This window comes from Falco naumanni, chromosome 5 (assembly GCF_017639655.2).
Source record: "Falco naumanni isolate bFalNau1 chromosome 5, bFalNau1.pat, whole genome shotgun sequence".
NCBI classification, from domain to species: domain Eukaryota; kingdom Metazoa; phylum Chordata; class Aves; order Falconiformes; family Falconidae; genus Falco; species Falco naumanni.
Window position 1 is genome coordinate 90,950,135 of NC_054058.1, and position 23,539 is coordinate 90,973,673.

The 23,539-nt window shown below is 49.4% G+C and overlaps 2 protein-coding genes across 3 annotated transcripts in view; one reads left to right on the top strand and one right to left on the bottom strand.

Moving 5' to 3' along the window:
• GRAMD4 (GRAM domain containing 4) overlaps positions 1-2,897 on the bottom strand; it is an 85,032-nt gene extending 82,135 nt beyond the window's left edge. The window contains exon 1 of one of the 2 annotated variants that reach the window (XM_040595931.1): positions 2,649-2,897. In XM_040595931.1, coding sequence (XP_040451865.1) covers positions 2,649-2,677 — 29 coding nt within the window. In that variant the 5' untranslated portion in view covers positions 2,678-2,897. The remainder of the gene's footprint in view (positions 1-2,648) is intronic. The other variant, XM_040595932.1, reaches the window with a different exon arrangement.
• Positions 2,898-3,042: 145 nt separating this feature from the next.
• LOC121089128 (histone H2B 5-like) lies at positions 3,043-23,156 on the top strand. The gene is made up of 2 exons (XM_040596074.1): positions 3,043-3,245; positions 18,107-23,156. Exon 2 carries the CDS (start codon positions 18,134-18,136, stop codon positions 18,512-18,514), a length of 381 nt encoding a protein of 126 aa, XP_040452008.1. The 5' UTR covers positions 3,043-3,245; positions 18,107-18,133; the 3' UTR covers positions 18,515-23,156.
• Positions 23,157-23,539: the final 383 nt, after the last annotated feature.

The following is a 23,539-nucleotide window of genomic DNA, read 5'->3' on the forward strand; positions in this document are numbered from 1 at the left end:
TCACTGCTTAGACACTGCAAAAGTTCCCCTACCAAAACAAAATATTGAAGTTGGTTCCCCCCCACCCAGGTCTCAAACAATATTGAATCTCTTCCGCATTCAGTATCGCCCCAGCCATTCTCTCTTAGAATGATCCTCAGTTCCTACAATCTTTGAATATCACACACCGGGAGGAGGAGAAGGGGCAGGGCCAGCAAACAGCTTCTGCACTGGCTACCAGCCCAGTAAATCACCGGGAATTTGTTTCCAGCCAAGACAACAGCAGGGTTATATGGTCAGCCCCCTCATTCTGTCTCCTCAGCTGGGGTCTCCCCTCTGCCAGTCTCTCCAAAACCGGGTCCCACAGAAGAGTGGAGCCAGGACAGGCTTTTCCCAGCTGCTGCCCTTAATTCCTCCCTCCCCCACAGGCACTGACGTCAGGTCACCAGGCCACAGCCATGCTGGCAAGGCGGGCCAGGAAAGAGGTCAAAGCCTGGGTGATGCCTTCACCCACAGCAGAAGCCGTACCGCGCCAAGGAGCAGCACACGCATGTTCAAGCAACAGCAGCCGCCCCCACACTGCTCGACAGTCACCCCCTGACCCAGGATGTGCTGAGCAGACCAGGTCTCGCTAGTGCCACAGTTAAAAGAGAAAAAACCACCAAACCCATCAGTCTGACACTTTAGCTCAGGTCAGTCCCATCTGCCACCGGCCAAAACCATTTCCGAAAGCTCACCTGCAGAGCTGGAAGCACGACATGGCTCATCCTCAGCTCAGTCTGGCATCTCAGCCACCTTTATTACGGCAGAGGGACAAGCCAAACATACTTGTGGCCACCGTATGAAAAACAGCGAATGAAAAACAGCGAAACATAACTCAAGCTTTCAGGAATTTTTGCGCAATTTGGTATCGTAACACCGTCGATTACTTTTGTATTCTATCAGTTTCACAGCTAGTAGCTTAAATGTCAGCTTCAGAAGAACACAGGCTGGGACCAAAAAAAAAAAAAAAAAAGAAAAAAAAATCTCCCCTTTTTGAATTAACTAAATCACTAGTTATGGCACTTGAAAAAAAAAAAAACAACAGAGGTTTAAGACAGCTCACACGTAATTCTGAGGAATGAAACTACTGATCTGACAGCATCCTCCCTTAGTTTCTAGCACGTGATAACACAGAGCACAGACACCTGGGATCCCTACTTTGTTAAGTATTTCCCCTTCCCACCCGCATCTCAACCGCCACTGGAAACGTGATACCCGAGAACTCGCCCATCATTCATTCTACATTCGCCCAAGCTTAACAGTACCACATCTACACAGTCTAAAACTCTGCAGCTGCAGTAGTGAAGCACAACATGAAAACATGTCAGAAAGCTGTCATTTTCCCACTTGCTCCACACGTGCATTTAAGCTCAGTGACAATCCACAGAAGCACGCAGGCGGCCCACAAAATGCGCGTGCACCTATGGGACCTTTTCTGGAGGAGTCTGGGTTGACACCTTGGACTGCAGAACAGCCATTTACCCAGCATCACGGCTCTGCCATCCTCTCCTTCGTCTTGAAAGTAAGCTCTCCAGCAGCGCTTCTCTGCCCCTACTCCTCCGACACTCCCGCGCCTCATCACTTCACATCATGATGCGCCCAGGCACCGCACGCTTTGGGTGGTCGGTACGCTGCTGGCTATTTAATACGAACGTGTGGCTAGCCCCTAATTCTGCCAGGCTCCGCTGAAGCTCCCAGGAAGCAAAGCTCGCAACACAAACTGCGCTCCCAGGTCTTTATTTCCAAATCGGCTGCCACCCCGATGCCACCCCGGCCGGGGGGCGGGAAGAGGTGAATGGGGGGCGCGATGCAGCGGGCACTGCGCCCCCCCACCCCCCCCCGCCCCCCGCCCCAAGGGAGATCCCTGCAAGCAGCTCACCGTGACCAAAGCCTGAAGGGCGGCAGCGTGAGGAGCGAGCAGGTCTGGCAGGGACGGCGTGCCAGCGGCCGCGACACGGTCCCCAAGACGACGACGACAACAACTCGGGGGACCAGCTAAGGCGAGCTGCGTTTGCACATAAAGATGTGACCTCTAGCAGGCTCGCCGCCACCCGCCATACGCCGTGTTTACTACAGCCCGGGACTCCCGGCTCCGCGCCTCAGCCGGACGGCGGCGGCGGTGTCGCCCGTGCCCGCAGCCCGGGACGGCCGCTCCGCGCTGGAGGGGCGCGGGGGGCAGAGCGCGGCTCCGCCGCCCCGGAGGGGGGCAGCCGGGCACCCCCAGCGCCCGCTGGTCTCCCGTTTCGGGCCCAGAAAGCTGAGGCACCGGCCGAGCTCCCCGGTGGCTCCCCCCGCAGCCCGTCGGTCCGCCCCCTTCCCCACCAGCCCCGGGAGAGCTGAACAAAAGGCGACGGAAAGGACGGGGGCAGCGACCCCCGCCCGGGGTTCCCCGGCCCGGCCCGGCCCAGTGGGCGGCCCCGCACGCAGCGCTGCCCCGCGCCGTGGGGGCGCGCCTGTCCCCCCGCCCGCGGGGCCAGCGAGTCCCCGCCGCCCCGGCCCGGGGAGGTCGGTGCCGGGCTGGGTGTGGAAGGGCTCAGACGGAAAAAAAAAAAAAAAAAAAAAAAAAGGAAGAAAACGCGTTGTTGCTATTATGTCTTCCCCCGAAGGCGGCCCGGCGGGGCACTCACCCTGCTCGTAAATCGGAGCAAACTCTCATTCGGTGCCCAGGCCGCCGGAGCCAGGCGCCGCCCCGAGAGCCGCCGGTCGCTGAGCCGCGCCGGGCCGCGCCGGGCCGGGCGCCGCCGGGGCCGGGCGCGCCCGCTCAGCCCCGCACAAAGCGCGGCGCCCCTGCCCGCTGCGGGCGAGGGCGGCAGCAGGTGCTCGTCCGCCGCCGCCGAGGCCGTGCCGAGCGCCCTGCGCAGCCGCCGCCGCCGCCGCCGCAGCAGCGCCCGAGCCGCTCGCCGGGGCCGCGCTGCGCGCCCGCCCCGCCCCCGGCGGCCCCGCGGCGGGAGCCCGCAGAGGCGGGGGCGGGCGGGGCCGGCGGGGCGGCCTATGGGCGGCCGCACGGGCGGCGCGGCCCGGCCCGCAGGAGCGCGGCGGCGGCGCAGAGCGAGGCGCCCCGGCGGCCGCAGCCCGGCCCCTGCTCCCGCCGGCGGCGGGTCCCGCCGTCCTCCCGGCGTGCGCGGAGCGGCAGCGAGCGGCCCCCCAGCCCCGCCGCCGCGCACCTGCCCTGCGCCGCGCCGGCGCCTGGAGCTCGCCTGCGAAGGAGTCCCGACGCCTAGCAGGCAAGATCCTCCATAGCGTGCTGGCTGCTGGTGGTGGTGCAGTCTGTGCTGCCCTCTGCTATACGCATTGCACACCGGAGCAGCCCGCAGCGGGGCTTGCGCTGGCCGCGTATGCGATTTGTTATAGCGCCGGTACCGTAACGCCGTGTGCGGGTGGCGTGCGTTGCGGCCGGATCCTGAGCCCGGCAGGATCAGGGCTTCGCTGTGCTCCGGGCTCGCCAGATACGGACACGGCGGCCGCCTCGCCTGTGCTTTGCTCTAACCGCAGGGACCGCGCCGCCGGGGCCAGCCGCGCTCCGGTTAACCGGGGGCTGCCGGCCGAGCACGTGCCCCAGCGCTGGGCCGGGCCCGTAGCGCCGCCTGGCCCCCTGCGCCGCCCCGGGGCACCGGCTGCTGCCGTCCTGCAGCCTCACCACACACACCGGGGGGAGGCCGGGGGGTGGGGGGCGTCCCGCCTGCGGGCACCGCGGTGCTGAGGCTCCGCACGCCGGTAACCGCTTGGGCAGCATCCAGGGCCCCGCACTGGCCGTGCCGGTTTGCGCTGCTCGTGCTTAACCCTCCTCTCGCTTTCGTAGGGAGTACGTGCCCTTTTATTTCTCCTTCCTTTCACGTCCCGTCCTCTGGGTTGGGGGATGCAGGGGCCGCCCGGCTGCCGCGCAGCGTGAGCGATATCGCACAGTGCCGGGACCGACCTGCCCCAGCGTGCGCGCTGCGCAGCGGGGACGGGCCGCGGCTGCGGTGCGGCATCCTCCGGCGGGCCCCGGGGACGGCGGGCCGCGCTCCGCTGCGGTTTTCCCGCAGGTTTGCCCGTTTGCAAGGTGGTGACTGATGGCATGGCATCCTCGTATTTCACGTCATCTCGTGCCCTTTGCATGCTGGCTTTATAACTCTTTATTTTTTGAGATCAAGGATTTGTGAATCAAAAGATGGGGGAGTGGAGCCATGTGGAGGCTGAGTCAGGTTGTAAAAAAGGAAAGCCGAGCGAGAGTGTGCAATTGCATATCGCATTTACAAACACGGTTTCATTCATCTCCATATGTTGTTCCTGTTAGTAGTAATAAAGCTCTGGTTTCTCAGACTGGTGCTACCCTGAGAACACTGTTTGTTCTTCCTGGGGGGTTTTACTCTGTAGCCTCCCTAGTATTTGCATTATAGCACGTTATTTTCCCGATTATGTTTTTATCGCATTTGAACGTATGTTAATAAGAGAAAGAATTTGACAATATGAATCTACTTCCCATACTCTCCTCTCTTGTTCCTGTTATTCGATGTGCAAAGGAATGACAGGCTATTTACCAGCAGCAATTTTTTTTCCCTCTCTACTGGTAAGATCTTCTAATTCTAAAAACAAAACAACAACCAAAAAAAAAAAAAAAAAAGCTTTTTCTCTGGGTGTACACCCCTGTTTGCTTCCTCTTGCTTTCCTCACCCTGGATACCCAAGTCCACCACGGCAGTGTTGGAGCTGCAGGAAGGCTGGCTTTGTCTACTGAAAGATTTCTATGGAAGCCTCTATAGGCAAAGGGAGCCAGAGAGCAAGGTCTGCTTTAAGCATAATAGTGTCTGGGGGTTTCTTCCCTGGCAGGGAGGTATAGCTGTGGAGAATGCAAAAATTAATTTAATCCAGTGCTGGGAGAGAAGGAGAAAGAATGATTGAATTGGAAAAAAATGAGAGTTTTTTTTCGAAAGTTTCAGTTGTGAGATGTAAGTGGCAATTTTAATGACCTTCATGATTTCTGCTTTAGACAAAAGGCAGCAACCCAGTACAAGGGTCGTTTGTCTTCTCCTGGCCTCATCCTTTATTCCACTGGGTTTAGCCTGTCACTTCCTAGGGCCTGACTCTGTCCCTCACTGGGGCTGCAGTACCTCTCACCCATGGCTCTCAGAAGTGCTGTTCTGGCAGGTGATTTTTTTTAATCCAACTATTTCACATCTCTGTTGTGCAAGGTCTTTATGACCCTCTGAGTCTCTCTCCTCTGTGCCTTATTTATGCTTCAGTGTTGCTGTCTTGCCAGACATTGTGCTGGTTACTTTACCTTCCCTTTCTCTCCGCTTTTTCTCCACTTACGCCTTTTCTCTCATTTTTGTCCGCTTTCATATATATTTTCCTTCTTCCATCTCTACACACTCCCTTCTCTTTCTGTCCTGGCTTCTGACATCTCACTTCATTCCACTGCCTTACTTTACGTGCCTCTTGGCATTTTTGCTTCACACTGTTCCTTTTGGTCATTGTCCTCCTCCGTCCTTTCTCCTGGCTTAAATTTACATAGAGAGAGGTGTGTGTGTATGTGTGTGTATATCTCTACTCCAGATCTTCCATTCTCCAGCTGAAACAAAGACATGACTCATGCTGATGGTCTGATCCTATTGCATCCCTTTCTCAGCACCTGAAGTATGCTGCTCCTGCCCACCCTCAGACCCGTGCATTGGGTAGACTGAAGCATTAAGTATGTGGAAAATGTTCCTAAATTCAGAATTTGACTTGAAAAAACAGCTCGCTTAGGCTGCACTGTGAACAGAGCAGTTACTGTGCTCCCACTGACCGTACCAGAGGAGGACTGTAAGCATCCTGAACTCAAGGACCCAATGGCATTTCCTTCACACTCCTAAATTTCTGATTTTTGGTAACAATAATTTTAGGTAAAGGACACCTGCCATCTGAATTATCCCTTGAATCCCAAACTAAGCCAAAAGAGGACCCCACAAAATGCTTTTCTTTTTTCCCAATTGCTCAGTTTTACACGTTTGTTAAGCCACTTTTGTGCAGCTTTTAGGAGAGAAATGCTTTTCTTCTCATCAGAGCTAAGCTCTGCCTCTGAGAAGGGCTCTGTGTGGGGTAAAACTGGGATCTTGGCTCGTCAGATTCCCTTTTTTTCTGGAGCCAGAGAGAGAGGAGAGAGCTGTGACTGCAGGAATGCATGCATTGGGTGGGAGGTGGAAAAATAGATGCACAACCCAAAAATGCTACATTAACCTCAGGGGGTGAGGGGTGGAGTTGTTTAATAATATTTCCCCTTGACTATCACTGACTGCAGACAGAATCACTGGGGATCAAGGGCAAATGTTAGATTTCACTATTTAAATAAGACTCTTAGGTAAAAAAAAAATCTGATTTAATAATTAAACTTTTTTTTTTTTTTTCTTCCAAAATTCATAGTACTGACTGGCTGGAATGAAAACAGCTCCATCCCACAGATTCCACCTCTGCTTTCTGGCAGCTTACCTGACTCATAAAGAGAGTGGGGGATTTTACATACCACCTACATCAACTCAACATTTTCCTTTGTGGTGAGAGTTAATCACCACCCTTGTCATATTATTTCACCGACCTTCCTAAAGGCACGATCTGTCAGGGGGGATTGTTTATCCTCCAAACCACCCTTAAAACTGCTTATAAGAATAGGGTGGGTTTTTCTGAATTTGGTCAAAATACACAGGTGGTCCATTGTAGTAAGGTTTTCTGTGTTATTTGTTAAAAACTGGCATTTACCCCAGGATCAGGGAAGAGAGTTTGTGTTTACAGAGGACTCACCTCTGACATGAGAAGTGCCACCTGGAGAGCTGAGATGCAGCAGCTGAAGGTTGAGGACTATCTCCCAGGTAATCACTGCAGGAAGTTTGCACTGAGGAAGAAACTGTGGGGTTGTAGCTATGATGATCAAGGATTTAAGAGCGCAAAGTTTTGCCAGCAGAGGTGACGTTTGTATTAGACCAATGGATGGAGACAGGAAAAACAAACATGCTCTTGGGCACATAAAATCTCTCATTCTAACCTGTTTGTATAACCTGTGTGACCCCATCTCTTGTGGGAAGAGAGATTGTATGTAGTAGACTGATACTTGTTAAGCAGAACATACTACATGAAAGAAGGAAGGAAAATGGGCATGAGAACAAAACATCAAGGTGGCAATACAGTAAGTGCAGTGCAAGCAGGAGGCAATGGCAGAAGGGGTAGGAGGAGCTGAAAATGCACTTCTAGGAAGGTTATTGGGAGTTACAAAGAGCATATGAGTTACCCTGGAAAGTGAGAGGAAACTTGAGCAGAAAAAAGTGTGACACATTTGCAGAAGAAATTCTTGAAATGAGGTACAGGGAGGGCAGAGAGGAAAGAACAGCTGAGACCACTCTGGAGCTCAGCACTTAAAGAGAAATCTTAGTGTGAAGAAGAGCCAGGGCAAGCATTTCATATGAGTCCTCATTTCTGTGTCACAAGAGCAGGCAGAATCACAGAACGGGAAGGAAAGGGGAAAACAAAAAGAACCGAAGTGAACTGCTGACAAATGTGGATGAAGGAGGGGCAGGGATGAAGGAAGCTGCTGCCACGTTGACAGAGAGGGAGAAGTCCTCTTTGAGTCTGCTGTAGGACCTGGAAGACGACTGAATAACAAGTGGGGTGCTATAAGACAGGAGGCAGGGAGCACCCCATCAGGAATGAACTGTCTGACCATTCCCAATATAAATACGGGTTATCTCCAGTCCTGATGTGTATAAGCCTTAAAATGCATTGCAGATACAGCAGCACTGCCCTGAAGATACGGATGCTGCAGCTGTCTCACTCATCCTGTCACACCTTCCTCTTTCTCCCACGTCAGAATTAATCCTGTATTCTCTCCTTTCCTGCACTATGGGTCCTCAGCCCAGCCCCAATGATCATTCTTATCGATTGCACCTGCCTGATAACTGGAGCACAATTCCAGGTGAGGACCCTGGAGTCACGCACAAGGATGTGCTTCTCGAAGCAGAGACACTAATGAGCTCTGCAGAGGGTGTGTGCTGAGAGAGGAACCACAGGGAGGAAGAAGAGCAAAGGGTGAGCACTTCATCTGAGGAAGAAACGTAGCCGTGGGGAGACTAAAGGTGTGGAAGCCTCAGGAGGAAAGTGAGTGTAGGAGGATGGAGCCATGGATGGTTGAAAATAATGGTCTGGCATGGATAATGTGGCACTCCACTGGCATTTTAAACCTGCTGCCTTTGAAAACCCTTCTGTGTTTTGAAAAGCAACCCTCACGTTTTAATTCCTCTAATTGCTGCTGACCAGCCAGGACCGCTGGCATTTTGGGGCTGGCATTTTGTCCTGCAGCCCCCGTTTTCTTCACTGCTGGTCTACTGATTGCAACCGACTGTTCAGCAGAGAGCTCTTTGCACCCCTGCTTGACGTAAATATTGATGTATCCCTAATTATGCTTTGATTTCTCTGGAAGGGAGGTGGCCTTTTTTAGCTTGTATCAGTGTAGTGACTAGCGCACAAAGTCTGTGCGATAATGGTGCTATCGCAGATTAGAGCTAAGTTAAAGCACCATTCGCAGGCGGTTTGTACGATCTGGAATTTAAGCATGGGCTAACCTGGCCTGAAAGCCATTTTTTTCAATGGTCCTGGTGAACTGCAAGCTTTTCAGCCCCGTGACTGTTTGAAGCAATGTGCTAGTCTCTGTGCAAATATCATGTGTGGACGGGACCGAGTGGCAGCAAACCTGCTGGCATTTTGAACCTCCAGGCCCTTGTAATGGGTGTGAGAGAAAGAAGGAAGGAAAAATAAAGTGCAAAATGAAGGACCTCTGCGCATTTTGATAACAATTCTTCACTAGATTTATTTTTTTTTTAAACCAGGTTTTGTCTTTGAACTATGGAAGGTATGGGTTTCTTCCTCTTTCTCCCCTCCTCCGTTGCCCTCACCCTCCTGCTTCCCAGTAAGGATGTGAGGTTCCTTCTCATCTCCAGCTTAAATTTATCCATGATCATTTTAAAACAGTTTCTTGACAGTTCTTGTACCAAGGTTTACCTTTTCCTTCAGTAACTCTTGTGTCCTTAGTGCTTACCCCTATCTATTTTGGGAGAGTAGCCAGCACCCATCTTTGATAGAGCTTTGCCATGCTGTCCCAGACGCGCTTTTCCTTCTCCTTCCATCTATCAGGCTCTCCGTTTTCCTGCTTTGTATAGAAGATGACCTCTAATGCTCAGAGGACTCTCTGCCTGTGGTAATGTGATCTAGTGGCTGCAGCAGAGAAAGGTGTCAGCAGTCCTGGATTGTGTTCCCCATCCGGTGTTTGGATGTTGTGAGATCTGGGGAAGGACATTTAGCTTTGTTTCCCTGCAGGCTCCAGTAATAGTCGTGCATCTTCATTTTACAGTAAAATTGCTATTACCATGCCAAATTAATTATTAATACACACATTACAATATTTTCAGTATCCTGTAGCAATGAAATCTGGCTCTGTGCCACTCACTGCCCTTTAGCTTGTGGCGTGGCATGCAGTCTTTTTGGATGTACTGGTGTGGTACCCATGGCTCCTGCATTTACACTCTTCTGTTCCCAAGTACCCATGCTTTGCAGCCATGATAAAGCAGCTTTCACATATTCCTGACATTTTCATTAATTGCATGCTTTTCACTAATTTTTTTAAATCGTTTTCAGGACTTGCTGAAATGTGACTGGGAAACAATGATTGAAGTTAGAGACGTATTTAGAAGGAATGTCGGTCATGATTGATTACAACTGCACGCGTCATGCCCTTGCCTGGCTTTTTCTCCCTACGCAGGGGGAGTTGGTGGTACTGTGCAGGTCTGTTGAGCATACATGGATTAGACCCATATACATTGCGTGAAGGTTGTTACAAAGTTTTGCTGGGCTTATTTCACCCATGCTGTTGAGGATATGTGCTAATGCTTACATTGTGATGTACCCATCACATCACTCTTACAAGCCTTAATGGCCTTGGTCTGATCTTCAGTGTAATTTGGGGACATAGCTTTCCGCTTTGGCATGGTTTTGTATCCATACGTATTATTCCCAGTCAATGTGGTATGGCCAGAGGAAATGTTTTTGGGTACGATCCCTGCTTCTGTTTCTTTTTGCTACACAAATTATCTGTAGCACTGGAAAAGGTCACAGAAACCTACTGAAACCTGGGGATGGGGCGTGTGGGAGGAAGAGGTGTCACATGTGTTTGTCTTGGTTCCCACGTAACTCCTGCCTTAACTCAGAAGCAGCTCTCACCTCCTGGGGCTGCTGCCTCTCCCTCTCCCACCCACTCTCCCCTTATGGCCTGCAGGTGTTGGGCTGTAGCTTATCTCATATTTTTGGCCATGGCTGAATTGGCACATTTTTAATGGATGCCTTTTTCAGCACCGATGAAAATAGTCTAGAATTTTGATAATTCTCTGTTACTCCACAAAACTCATAAAAATAGCTTGCTTAAATGCCACAGCAGTTCTTTATGCTTATTATCATTACTAGTTAGGAGACCATGGCTCCATTGTAGGAGTTATTTAGATACAGCAAACTCAGTGACTTCATGGTCTTCTGCTTTTCCAGAGAAATCGAAATGATGAGGTCAAAGATCAAGCGATTTTCATCTTTGATACGGCACAGAGCAATTCATTTTGAATCTGCACTTTTTCTTTTCAGTAGCATAGGGCGTCATGGAATAACTAAAGCACCTTTCTGATGTGTAACAGGGTCATTAGCATGACAGACCCCAGTCACCTATGATTTTTGTTCTCACACCTGTCTCCAATAGTCTGTACCTTGCAAATCACCAAGAAGATACATAGGGCTTGGGATGATGCTGGGTAGCTGAGCTGCTGTGATGTCTTACGTGCTGCTCCCGCCCAGCAGGATTGCTCCAGGTCAGCTGGAGATCCTCTGGCTGTACGTGGTGAGCAGGCTCAGACCTCTCCCTGCCTTCAGAGCAGCTTTGCTGAGCTAACCCAAGGGCAGGAGCTAAACCCTGCACCGAGACACGGAGTTGCTGCTGACAAGCTGACCCCCAGTGGGTCCCCTTGAGTTGAAGTATGAAGGGAGCAGAAGTCTGTTGGTTGAGGAGAGGATTTGTGACAGAAGCAGTAAACCCCGATGACTGAAACTTAAGAGAAAGCCTGTGCTGAAGTTTTATGTTGTGTTGAGGTTTTGACTTACTGATAAAACCCCGGGAAGGGGGTGGGTTGTGTGCTCTGTCAGACTGTGTTAGTCCTGAGGGCTTTCCGAGGATGGCTGTGGTGATACAGGATTCTCTTAAACCCCAGCACTCTGTGGGAAAGCTGACTGGAGTGTAATTATGGCAGGTGCTGGTACTGGGTGTACTCTTGTAAACATTTAACAGGTATTGATCTATAGAAAACATAATTTCTCCTCTTTCATTTATTAGATCCTGTTGATCAAGCCTGTGGATCAGAGATATTCCAGAACAGGTAGATAATGAGCACTCTTACAACAGCAGATAAAAGTTATGAGCGAGTTATTGGCAGTAACAAAACCTTGCTAAAATGCGGAGTCTGATTTTTATAAAGTACTGAGCCTCCTGGATTCCAGTGGAAATCAATGTTGGCTGTTGGTGCTAAGCATCTCTAAACACTGTATTTGTGGTTTCAGACCCAGGTTATACCCCCATTGACTTCAGGCACTCCTCTAGTAAGAGTAAGGACAGCAGTGTTCAGCCTCCTGACAATCATTCTTCTTGCAGCACTGTGTCTCTCTTGCTCTGGTTGACTCATGGATATGATTTTATTTAAAAATTCAACGTATCTTCTCTGCAGAGAGCTCTGATCTAGGGTCCTGCTCCTTACTTTGTACATAAGCATCTCTGATTGATACATCTGCAACCCTGAGAAGGACTTGCAGCTTGGGCAAAAGTAGCACAAGAAATTACAGTTGTTGCTGGTGATTGAAAATACGTTTTCTAAAATTATAAACAGAAATGCTGGGGGGAAAAAGGAGAGAATAAAAGATTACTGTATGGAGTATCCTGTACTGAACTACCAAGCAATGTGTTAACACAAGCAATGATAGCAATCAGTTAAAGAGCTAGGATGCCACTGTATCTCATTGCACTATTCTGCTTGTATTTCTTCTAAAGAAATCTAAAAATCACTTTGAACATAGTGTGTCTGTGTCTGGGAATGAGTTTGTAGCATTTCTTTCTGTGTTAAGGAGGAGGGAGCATATTCAGGTTTTTTAAAATATTTTCATGGTCCCATACACAGGCACAAATCAGCTCACTAGAGGAATTGTATGTGTATCCAAGGTTCAAATTCAGCCCTCTAAATGGTAATTTTACAGGAGCAATCATATAAAATGCAGCAGATTATGTGGGATTGAAGATAATAGGGCCTTATTATTGATACTGGATTGCCTGGGAGGAGACCTGGGATCCCAAAAGTAACCTCTGTGCCCCTCCGCCGCTGGAAGAAATCAGGCATTTCAGATTAGTTTACCTTATTCTAGGAAATTCTCGTCATTACTTCAAAGCAAATATTACCTCATCATCACATGCTAGACAACATACCAAGAGAAAAATTCTCTCCAGTCCAAAATATGACTATCAGTTTTTGCACATGAGACAGCATCACCAATGTCTCACAGTGACTCATCACGCTTCTGATCTGCTTTACAACCCAAGGCAGAGCTTGCTACCAAATAACCATAAAATACCTGCTTGTTTTCTCAGCTAGTACTATTTAATGGCACCTGGTGGATGAGAAAATTCTTGTTTAATAACTTGCAGGTAGATGTCCGTATGTTATAAAAGGGAGGGGACCTGCGGTCTGCAGAAATAATGCTGTTCCAACAAGAGTAATCTGCTGACATCTGGTAATTTGTAAACTGTATTTACCAGATCTGCTGTCTGTGCTCTTACAAGCATTTCAGAGTAGATGAAGCCATTAGAAAGCCTTTTCCTTTCGGTGGAAACATTCCCTAAGTTGTTGCTCTCCTTTATGTTTCAGAGAGGGTAAAACAAGAAGCAGCAGCAGCAGATTTCATTTTACGTTTCTTGATGCGTAGGATTAAAGCCAAGTTTATTTTATGCAGCAAGAGGAGCTGGGGAAAGGGACGATAATTGGACAGAACTAACAGGACATTCCTATTTAAGGGGTAGACTAAACAGCAAGTGCCCGTTGGCTCTCATTTACTCTGGCAAGGATTAAAATAGATCATCAGAAGATTAGCAAATATCAGAATATCAGATATCCAAAAGATGAGAGCTTGAGTTTTTCCTACAAATGTTTAATTTTGCACCAAAACCTCCCAAGAAATAAATGCCGATTCTAGAAATGTAACTGTTATGCTTGATTAGGAAATTACAGCAAGGAAGCAGCCCAGTGGGCATGGGGATTTACAGTAGATGCTACAGAGCTCATCACAGCAAGGACAGCTTTTAATAGGAAAAAGAAGGAAAAAATGGAAGTGCTGTTTCCACCTCTGTATGAGGAGAGGCCCAAAAGGCCAGCAGCTAATGGTCCACTCGTGGTCACCCATGCACACCGCTGCCACCAGCTTGGCACTGGTCCTACAGACTTAACAGCAAACAGCAAGGCCGAAAATGAACAAAAATGCTGTGAGAGCTTCCCCGCCTGTCTCTCTCTCTGTCGATATATCAAGGCCCGGGGAAAACAAGAGACAGCATCAGGCTTCACATGGGATTTCTCAGCAGGGCTCCTCTCCCATCTCAGATCTGAAAGACTGCGGTGATTTGTATCTTTGAATATGTTTTCAGTTCATTTTCCTTTTAATGATGCTGAAGAAAGGGGTGTCAACACAAAGGAAGATGTATCTGTCACTCTGCACCGCTCTGGTTCCTAGCAGCAGGCAGGCTGCTGCTTGGAGCTGGCTAGGAAAAAATGATGTGGTTGGTTTTGTTGTTGGTTTTATGAGGAAGGAAAAAAATGCCAGCGCTGAAAATGGATTGACTCAGAGCATACAAAGCCATAAAGAAAAAAATGTGCCCAAAGATTTTCCTCAAAAACCTGAATTCTTCCAAATGTCACTGTGATGCTTCAGAGTGCCTCCTCTTGCGTGGCTGTACCCTGTGTCCCCGGGACCTTGGTGGCTTGGACCTGGAGGTTAGCACCATCTCCCCTTCTCAGGGGTTCCTGTGGGAGTCTCTGGCTGCAGTGTCCTGTGGGAGATGTCCAGCAGGAGAACACAGCTTGTAAAGCATGTTCTAGGTGAGAGCACCTCCAGCTTCAGCCTCCAGGAGTCACAGAATGGCTGAAGCTGGAGAACGTTCAGTCCAGCCCGTGCTCAGAGCGGTGTCGGCCGCTGTGGGTTGTACAGAGCCATGTCCTGTTGCATTTTGAGTATCTCCAAGTACGGAGACCCTGCAACCTCTCTGAGCAACATGTGATGGGTCACCCTCACAGCAGAGAAGTCAATCATGACAGCAACACTTCCAAACACGAAACCTAATAATTATTAACTTCTTCAGGATTTTTCTCTTGTTATTTTTAAAGAGCCATAAAAAGAAACCATTTTTTTAAAAGGTCAGCTGGTTTTCCTTCAACAAACTCTCCACGCGGACACTTTGGGAATAATCCCACTACTTCTGTCTTCATACCAGCACGGCACCTCCCTGTGGATTGCGTTGCGCTGTTGACAGAAGGGTTGGTGATACTGTCAACCATTATTAATGTTATTTATTTAGCACCTGGCAAAAGCGGTCAGGTTCTTTATGCTAGGCACTGCCCAAACAAACTGGAAGGCAGGCAACCTGTTCCCAAGGCAGGTGCTATTTACCTGTTAAACAGCAGGCTGCAAGGAAATGGGTGGAGGGGAGCGAGGACACCGAAGCTTTTGTGCTACTCTCTGAACTTCAGCATCATTGCTTCCCTCATCGCAGCTATATGTGGAAGAAGAGCAAGATCCTGGCCACGCTACCCAAGGGGGTTAGCTGGGTCAAATGGACAGAGCTGTCCTGTAGGTGCGACCTTTTCTGGAGACATGGAACCACTCTGGTGCCTGTTGGGCACCATATTCATTTTTTAAAAGCTGCGGTACAAGTGCACTTAACAATTGATACATATTCTAGAAGGATGCACTTTTAAAAAAAGCCTAAGAAATCATCATTTACATTTTTCAGTTGTGGTGTTTTTCAGCCAGGAAATCAGCTCAAGAGAAAAAGAAGGAAGTGCACAGTTATTTCTTCCCTTGGAGAAATGCCTTTCCATTGAAAAGATGTATTTTTGAGTCTGCAAACAAGAGTGGTAGGGGATTTCTTTTCCCAATATTGCCTCTCAAGTAGAGGAATAAAAAGGAAGAAAAATTGTGGTTGCACCAGAAGAAGATGATGTGGTGTTTAATGGGGCAGCTGTCAGAGTTTTGAAGAGTGCGCAGGACTTGCCCTTCCAAATGCCTGCAGTGAGTAGAACACACAGAGAACTGAGAAGGGGGTGAGGTGGCAGAGTCAAGCTCATAGCACATGAAAATCATGTCTTTGGAGATTTTCAGGAAAAGGTAAGAAATTAGTCCAGGAGGGCATAGCAAGTTACCCCCTCCTCAAAGCAAAGCACAGAGCTCTGGAGGCTCCTTCCAGCTGCACGTTTCTGGCATTTCGGTGACACTGTTTCTTCATATGCTCAAACTGAGCATTTTGGCATGCAAGTCTCAGAGGCCACTTTGGTCAGAACCATCCTGCCTGTCTCTGGGCACGGTCTTTGTCTGCGGTTTTCCACCTAGCTCAGCTCACTTGGCCATGAAGCATTGCCAGGGGTTGAGTTCACCTGAAGGAGAACTACTCTCACAACGTCCCATCTCCTGGAACTGCTTTTCCTTTAACATCAGTGAGTCAGAAAATTGTTAGTTTATGATTGCCAGGGCATATAACCACGTATGTTACAACTACAGGTGTCCTGAAACTAGGAAAAGATACTAATGTTCATAAACCAAAGCCAACTAGAAGAAAGCATCAACAGCTTTCCATACATTTGTTTGTTTTTTTCTTTTCTTTTTCTTCCTATCCTCCATACCTGATGTTAGGTTGCTAGTTATTCCAGGGATTTGAGCGGGATTTATGTGTCTTTACCCCATTTTGATGTTTTTTTTTTTAATATTTGTGTGCTTTAGTCATGAGCAGTTCGAGGTTCTGTTGCAGCGAGTTGTTGATGGTATGCTTGCAGCCTATTACATGAAGTTTTCCTGTACACTGGCCTTTTCCAAGGCTTATTTTTGCAAGATGAAGCAAAAGAAGCTTGAATGGGTCTCTCAGGCCTCACAGAAGCAAAACTCCCATTAATGGCAAGGAAGAAACTGCTTTGCTTGCACAAAATCTCAGTGCTAAGGACACTGGTGCCGACTTTTGCTTCTAGCTAGGTGGGTGTTTTGGAGAGCTGTGGTGGAGATGTTGTCTCCATGCCCCTTAGCATCCCAAGCAGCACCAGCCTGCCCTTGCAGCTGGGCATACCCCCACTTGAAACCCTCAGCGCTGCCCTTTGCCCAGCACCTGCCAGACCATGCAGCTGCCAGAGCCCAGTGTCGGTGCCTCGTAGGGTAAAGCAGCCAGCAGCAGCCCTGGTGCTTGCTGCAGGCAGAAGGCAGCGTCTCACATATTGAGGCTTTGGAGCCACAGAGGCTTCTTGCATGGTTTGGAAGCAGGAGCTGGTATCCACCAAGATGTGGTGGATCTCAGGGTCAAAGACATCTGCTCCCACAGGGAGCAACTGGGAACTTCTTCTAGACTTGGGTGCAACACAGCTGCTGTGTCTGGCTTTGATTGCAGATGCGGGCAACGGTGGAGAAACCAGGCCAGGGTGGAAGGCATCATCTGTCCCTCCCCAAGGAGGAGAGGCAGGGCTGAGCATGTAGGTGTTGCTTTGGCAGAGGTACTGTTTAGGTCTCTAATGCTCTGTGTGTACAGACCACGTGTTAGATTCCAGCTTTCTCTCGTGTTTTTATCTGTCCGTTTTCTCATGTGCCATCAGCCCTGAAACTCTTTTTTTTGCTTTTCCAGTCTCTCTTGGCCAGCAGACTGTAAGTCCTAGGTCATCGTCAAAAGGAGGCACAGAGTAGTAAAAGCCCAAGCCCCAGAGTGATGCTGGAAGCCGATCCTCCAGCAAAGCCTGGAGAAGCCTTGCCTTTCAAGGGAGCAATCAAAGTGTCCTCCGAGACACAAAACCATTCACCAGGTTACGACACAGTTACTCCCTTGACCCACGTAGTGGAGCACATGCAAATGTGTAGCACGGGGGAGGCACCCGGTTTTATGGCAGGTTTACACACTGTCTCTTTGTTACTGCGGTTCCAGATGACAGCAGTCAGCTGCCGGTCTGGGCTCTGCAGGCTGTGGCCTAGCGAAGTATAAGGCAGAGAGGGGACTGGGCATCTTTGATGTAAACCGGCCAGCGGAGGCTTGCTCTCTCGGAAGCAGAAAGCACAAATAGCAGCAGACAATTTCGGTCCATGTAGCTTCTCTCCATCGACACATAGCCCAAAAGCACTTTCATTGTTTTCCTCATATCCACACTCCTGTTTCTCTGCCAAGTGATTCCTGCCACCTCCTCTGAGCTTTTCTGCTCTCTGGTATTTTTGCTAGCTAATGTGAATACTGAGAGATTCCCATAGCTCAGCTGGCTAGCTTAAAACTATATGTTTTTTATATTCTGGTGCAATGCATGGTGTAAAACAATAGCCACAGAAATGCAAGCACCCTCAAAATAAACTTTTACCTACAAAGAAAAAAGGGTCTATTGGAGATAAGGTGGCTTCAGTGATGCCTTGCAACAGTCTCCCGCCCATTCCAGCAAGATTTAATTTAATCCTTGCTGCAGTTAGTGTTTTCTTTGGAACTGCAATGTTATCAGAAGTATGTTCACCCTCCAGCCGATGTTTACTAAGTAGATGCCAACTAGGCCTGGGTTCAGTGCTGTTTACAAGGCTAGTGTTACGGGGATTTGGACAGAAACCAACAAAAAACCATACACGAACCAGAGCAGTTCTCACTGGCAGTTCAAAAGTGCTTGCACGGGGCCATGGGGTGTTTGTGTCAGATTCAGAGACGTCACTTGTCTCTGACTCAGACTCTCTCACCTTTCGGTAAAACTATACTGTAGAAGAACAAAAAAGAATTTAATTGTTTTGGTGTTCTTTCCAAGCAGCTCCAAGACCCAAAGAAAGCTCTCAGGATGCCAGAGCCAGCAAAGTCCACCTCTGCGCCCAAAAAGGGCTCCAAGAAAGCGGTGACGAAGACCCAAAAGAAGGGCGATAAGAAGCGGCACAAGAGCAGGAAAGAGAGCTACTCCATCTACGTCTACAAGGTGCTGAAGCAGGTCCACCCCGACACCGGCATCTCCTCCAAGGCCATGGGCATCATGAACTCCTTCGTCAACGACATCTTTGAGCGCATTGCTGGAGAAGCCTCCCGCCTGGCCCATTACAACAAGCGCTCCACCATCACCTCCCGGGAGATTCAGACAGCGGTGCGTCTGCTGCTCCCAGGAGAGCTGGCCAAGCACGCCGTCTCGGAGGGCACCAAGGCCGTCACCAAGTACACGAGCTCCAAGTAGCGGGACGTCACCTCTCTAGTGGGACCATCGAGCACCGGACCCTCCGCGCAAGCACGGGTAGGCAGCCACGGTCCGGATAAACGTCACAGCTATTATCCACAGCAATTTACAGCCTTGGGATGGGCATGAGAAGCTGCCGTGTGGAAGAGGAGACAGTGATCTGGATGTCAACTGATTTTCATAGTCTGTTTGGGACATGCAGTGGGTTCGACGAGGCTGGTGGAGGAGGCCCCTGCTTTCACATCTCATCTGAAGGACTGATCGACTGCAGTATATCCAAACTCTCCTCTGTGCTTGGCAAACATGCATGCTTGGCGCTGGCAGGGGAGACTGGCAGCAGCAACACAGAGATGCCGTCTCTGAAGTCTTCCCGTTCGGCTGCTTTCTCACAGTCATCCAAGATGGGCACCAAGGAGTCAGTGCTGGTATCCTCTCCCTTGTAGCCCAGATCCATCCTGGTGTACAGTGGCACAGCCTACCCTGTGCCAGCAGAAGTGGCATTGACAGCTGCAGGGCAAGGGCTGTAGAATGAAATCGATACTGATTCAACAACAATCTGTGCTTGACCACCTGTTTTAAAGAGCAAGCCTGGCAGGCAGGCAGGTGCCCGGGATGATACCAAGCGCTGCTCCTCCTCGTTGCTCCCAATGGATGAACCGTCCAGCAGGCTGAGGGTGCTGCTGTGGAGCTGCCTGCTGCCTCCCACGTTGTGCCAAGGAAGATGGATAGACAAGGGGGGATGTTGGGGCTGGGTTGCTGCCCTCCCTGGCTGCTGCTTTGGCTGCTGTAGGACTTGCTTTGGTGTGCAAGATGCTGCTAATTCTGCTGCTTTTCAGAGACTTTTCCTGCCTTGACGCTGCCTGGGCTCTCCTTTCCACCATACGCATGGACGAGACGGGGTGGTGCCCATGGGGGTTCCCCTCTCCTGTGAGCGCAAGGGTGGTGCAGGACAAACAGCACAGGAGTGTCGGGAGGGGACTGAAGATTTGGGAAGGCCTCTGGAGCAGGAACAGAGGTGGTTAATGCAGTCTGGGGGAGAGGCTCCCCCCATCTCCGGGCAGCTCACCTGGCCCTGCCTTCCCTGCTTTATTCACTGGTTAGAAAGAAAAAGCAAAAACTGGGGCTGGGTGGATATATAGGGACATTTGCCTGCATCCCAGTGATACTTTAAATATTAAATAATTTTAAACTACTTCAGATACTCCCCACGTCTTCTCCAAGTCCATAGTAAGGTGAGCAATAATAAAATCCTGATAAAAGCCATAGAAATCAGTGGAGGAACATCTTGGTGAGAGATTTATCTTGCCTGAACTGCTGGATAGCAGAAGAGCACGTGTGGAACCGGTGTGAAGTTGAAGCTTCCTACTCAAAACATAAAATTAGCCAACATTTTTTTAAAAAAATCAAAATATCTGGTAGGCAGTAGCGCTCGGATAAAAAATATTTGTGTCTAAAATAACAACTGCTTTCTGCAGCTTATCCTGTATATAAAAAGGGCAGCAAACATACAGGATCCAGAACTAAGTGCAGGTTCTCCCCAAACTCAAGACCTTGCTTTTAATTGAAAGGTAAATTAATACCCTGAAATAGCAACCTTGCAATACATCTGCACTTTCCCTTACATTTATCCTGTTTCTTTACACTTTGAGAGTGATGGGGGTCCTTGACAAATTTACGTTGCTTTTGGAGCTGTAGAACTCCGCAGCTGCAGAAGATTCAGTTGTTTCTTGCTTTTATAACAGCATTACAGTCATTTTCCAGTTGGTCTGAGGAAAGGACCATGCAGACCTACTCAACCAAGAGCACCTCAAGAACCTGAGAGCATCATGGGGTCTTGTGTGGTTTCTGTGCAAGAGTGAAGATCAAGTTCCTTATGGGCTGCTCCCATTCCCCTGCTTTGGGTTTGAACACCACACACCCCAAAAGGGGCTTTCCTCCCATACTTTTGCTCAGTGATAGCACACAGCCACGTTTGATACCCTAATGCCAGCAGGAATCCCTAGCGATGTCTTGGAGAAAGAGCAAGAGCCGCCTCCCCCGGTGTCAGCACCCACAACGAGCAGCTCCCGGCAGCAGTGTCTGTACTCGGTAGCGTTGGTAACCTGGACCACTTGGCCAGGGCACTTTGGAGGTGACAGATTGGCACTTCCTTTTGTTTCCAATCAAATAGTCAAAATCAGACACCAAAGATGAAAATGTACCTGCAGTGGGCCTAGGTCTGCTCTCCTCGGCCCCTCTCCCACAAGAAATCGGGCAGTGTGTGATGCAGAAAGGGAATATAGAGAGTGAAGGGCTGGCTGGCAGTGCTGGACCCCTCTCCTGTTCCTATGAGCTGCGGGACAGCTTTCATCCCCTCGGGAAGTCCTGAAGATAGGAATTCAGAGCGGGATAGATCTGCTCCAGTCCAAGTGGTGTGTGCAAGGTAGGACACACCTCTCCCAGGATTACCCGGCGCAGCCTCCCAATCCTCACTCTTCTGAGCAGAGCAGAGTCCTGCTCCAGTCTCTGCAGGCTGCAAGAAGTCAGGAAAATAAAATGAGGTGGGTTTAGGGTGTTTTAGGGTCTCCTGGGTGGCTCGGGGAGGGGAGCTGGGGCAAGGCTGGGCACTGGGACAAGAGCTGCTGGCCCCATACACATGCAGCGCTGGTTTCATTTTCTTCTGCCACTGTTGCCACTCTCTGGTTTTGAAAATTTTTTCAGAGAAAGGAGAAACTTTGATTTAAGGCTATAAAAATGCTTGAAGACTTAAAGAGGATTTTTATATTGTCTAAAGCCAAGTGACTGAGACTAGTCATGTCTTTCCATTTATAGTTAAGGCTGTGGTTTCACACATCATTTGCTCTTCACTCTCCCCTTGTATTGCTTCTTTACTTGCCCCTGGCAGTGTGAAGCACAGGACTGGGGAACGATCCAGGTTAAAATGAGCCTTTTTTTTCTTTTTTTTTCTTTTGCAAGCTTTGTTTTAACCCAGTTCCGGGGGCTGCTCTGCTCTGTCACTGTTGTACAGACACTTGTGCTAGGGAAGGGAAGGGCTGATCCAGGAAAGGCAGGGCTGGCGTAAGCTAGGACTGCTGCAGAAAGCAGTTGGGAAATTAATGGCCTTAGTGTCAAGGAAAAATGAAGGAAGGAAATTTGTGTCTCCTGCAGTGGTCCAGTTAGCAGCAAAGTCTTGGCTTTTAAATGCACAGCTGTGGGTGTTTTACCCTTGCAGTGTCCCACAAGCAGTTTCTCCAACAGTCCTGATGCTGGAAATCGGACACATCCCATTTCTGCAGATCCCAGAGGACTCGAATGTCACACCAGGGAAAAGGGAGCAGGTTGGGAAGGGGACCGTGCTCCCGTGCAGCCGCCCAGCTGTAGCGTTGGGAGGCTCCTTGGTCAGCAGGCAAACGGCACGCGAGGCAGCCTGCCCTCCCCACGCTGCCTGCTGCTGTACGGGAGCGTGCTCACAAGTTACGCGGGAGTTATTTTGACTGTGATGAGCTTGGACTAAGCCTTAATATTAGAGGCAATAGAAGTTCAAACTTCAATTGTCCGCTCAGTAATCTGAGGTATGACAGTTCTTTGGTAAGGAGATTTGCTGCAGAAGAGGAATTGTGCACTTCAGAATCCGTGCTTGTAAAAAATACTTATTTCCAGCTCTGGAATTCATAAAACATTTCAAAATTGAAGATAATATACCAAGCTCCATTGTCTCTATCTGTTTCTATCTGATTCCTACTCCCAACTCCAGAAGCACCTTTTTTTTTTTTTTGCTGTGTTTTGCCAATTAAAAGAAAAAAAAAAAATCAACTGCAGATTGAAAGTTGGAAAAGGAAGCTGAAAAAGAGTAATACAGCCTTGATACTAACCCCATGTTAACCCCGTGCACATCGCTGCATCGAGTCATTTGTTTTCATGTACAATTTAAGATAAAATTAGCTGCTATAGATCTACTCCTGATTTTCCACCCTGCTTCCCTAGAAGGGCTTAAAGTCCATCTGCCCTTCACAGCAGAGCTCAATCTACAGAAGAGCCAAGTGGCCATGCTCGTGGAGTTTTGCTCCTGCTCCGGATAGACAGGTCTTTAGTCAGGCACAGGGAAAACAACAGTAAAAACAAGTGCGGAGGATGAGTGCCTGTCCTGGGCACTGCGGCGTGTCCTCGGAAGGGGTGCCTGAGCTGAGACTGCTGAGGAGCCCTGCCCAGAGGAGCCGTGTGGCTGAGCGCCCTTCTGCCCTGGCGACAGGCAGCAACGCAGAGGTAGCCCCAAGTCCTGCCCACCCCTGGAGCCAAGCTTGGCACGGCCTCTGCACAGCCCTGAGCATTTGTCCCATGGTAGCGCTTCGTGATGGTTTATATCCAGACCAAATTGTTTGCAGGAAAAGGAAGAATGGGAGCTAAATCATAAAAATCACTTGCTGCCAGAATTTCAAGAGTTCCCCAGGACCAGCACCTGGGGACCAATCTCTCATGCTTACTCTGCATGCATGATACCTTGTGGGCTTATGTACACGGGGGTTTTCTGACAGTAAGTGTTAACATCAAGTATGATCTATGTTACAATACTGCTGTTTTACGACCTATCTTACTGCTAATTATCTGTTTTCTGTTAAATGTATAAATAAAATGTAAATGACAACCTGTTTAAAGTCACATGAGACCCAGTAGTCAGAATGTCTCGTTTCTGCTGTATCACTACCTCCCCCAATTTCTCTTTCTCCATTATATTCCCCGCAGACCCAGGGGGACAGCAGCCACCCTTCCAGCAGAGATGGATCCTGGCTGGTCCTGGCAGAGGGTTAGTCAAAAACCAGAGCAGCTCTGCACCTGGGAGAGTGTCAGGCTGCCACTGTGAGTCCTTGTGGGGTGTCACTCCCTCCAAATGGGTGCAACATAAGCATGTGTGTGTTTTCAAGCCCTTCCAGTGAGCTTAACCCCAGGCAGAGCTGAGCCTGTGACCTGTTCTTGCCACACTCCTGCTTGGGGTGAGCACTGCCTGGCACCCATCATGTAACCCCCAAGGGGCAGCACTTTTGACTTGCA

Coding starts and splice junctions, on each gene's coding strand:
- LOC121089128 (XM_040596074.1), top strand. CDS start 18,134: ATGCCAGAGCCAGCAAAGTCCACCTCTGCGCCCAAAAAGGGCTCCAAG.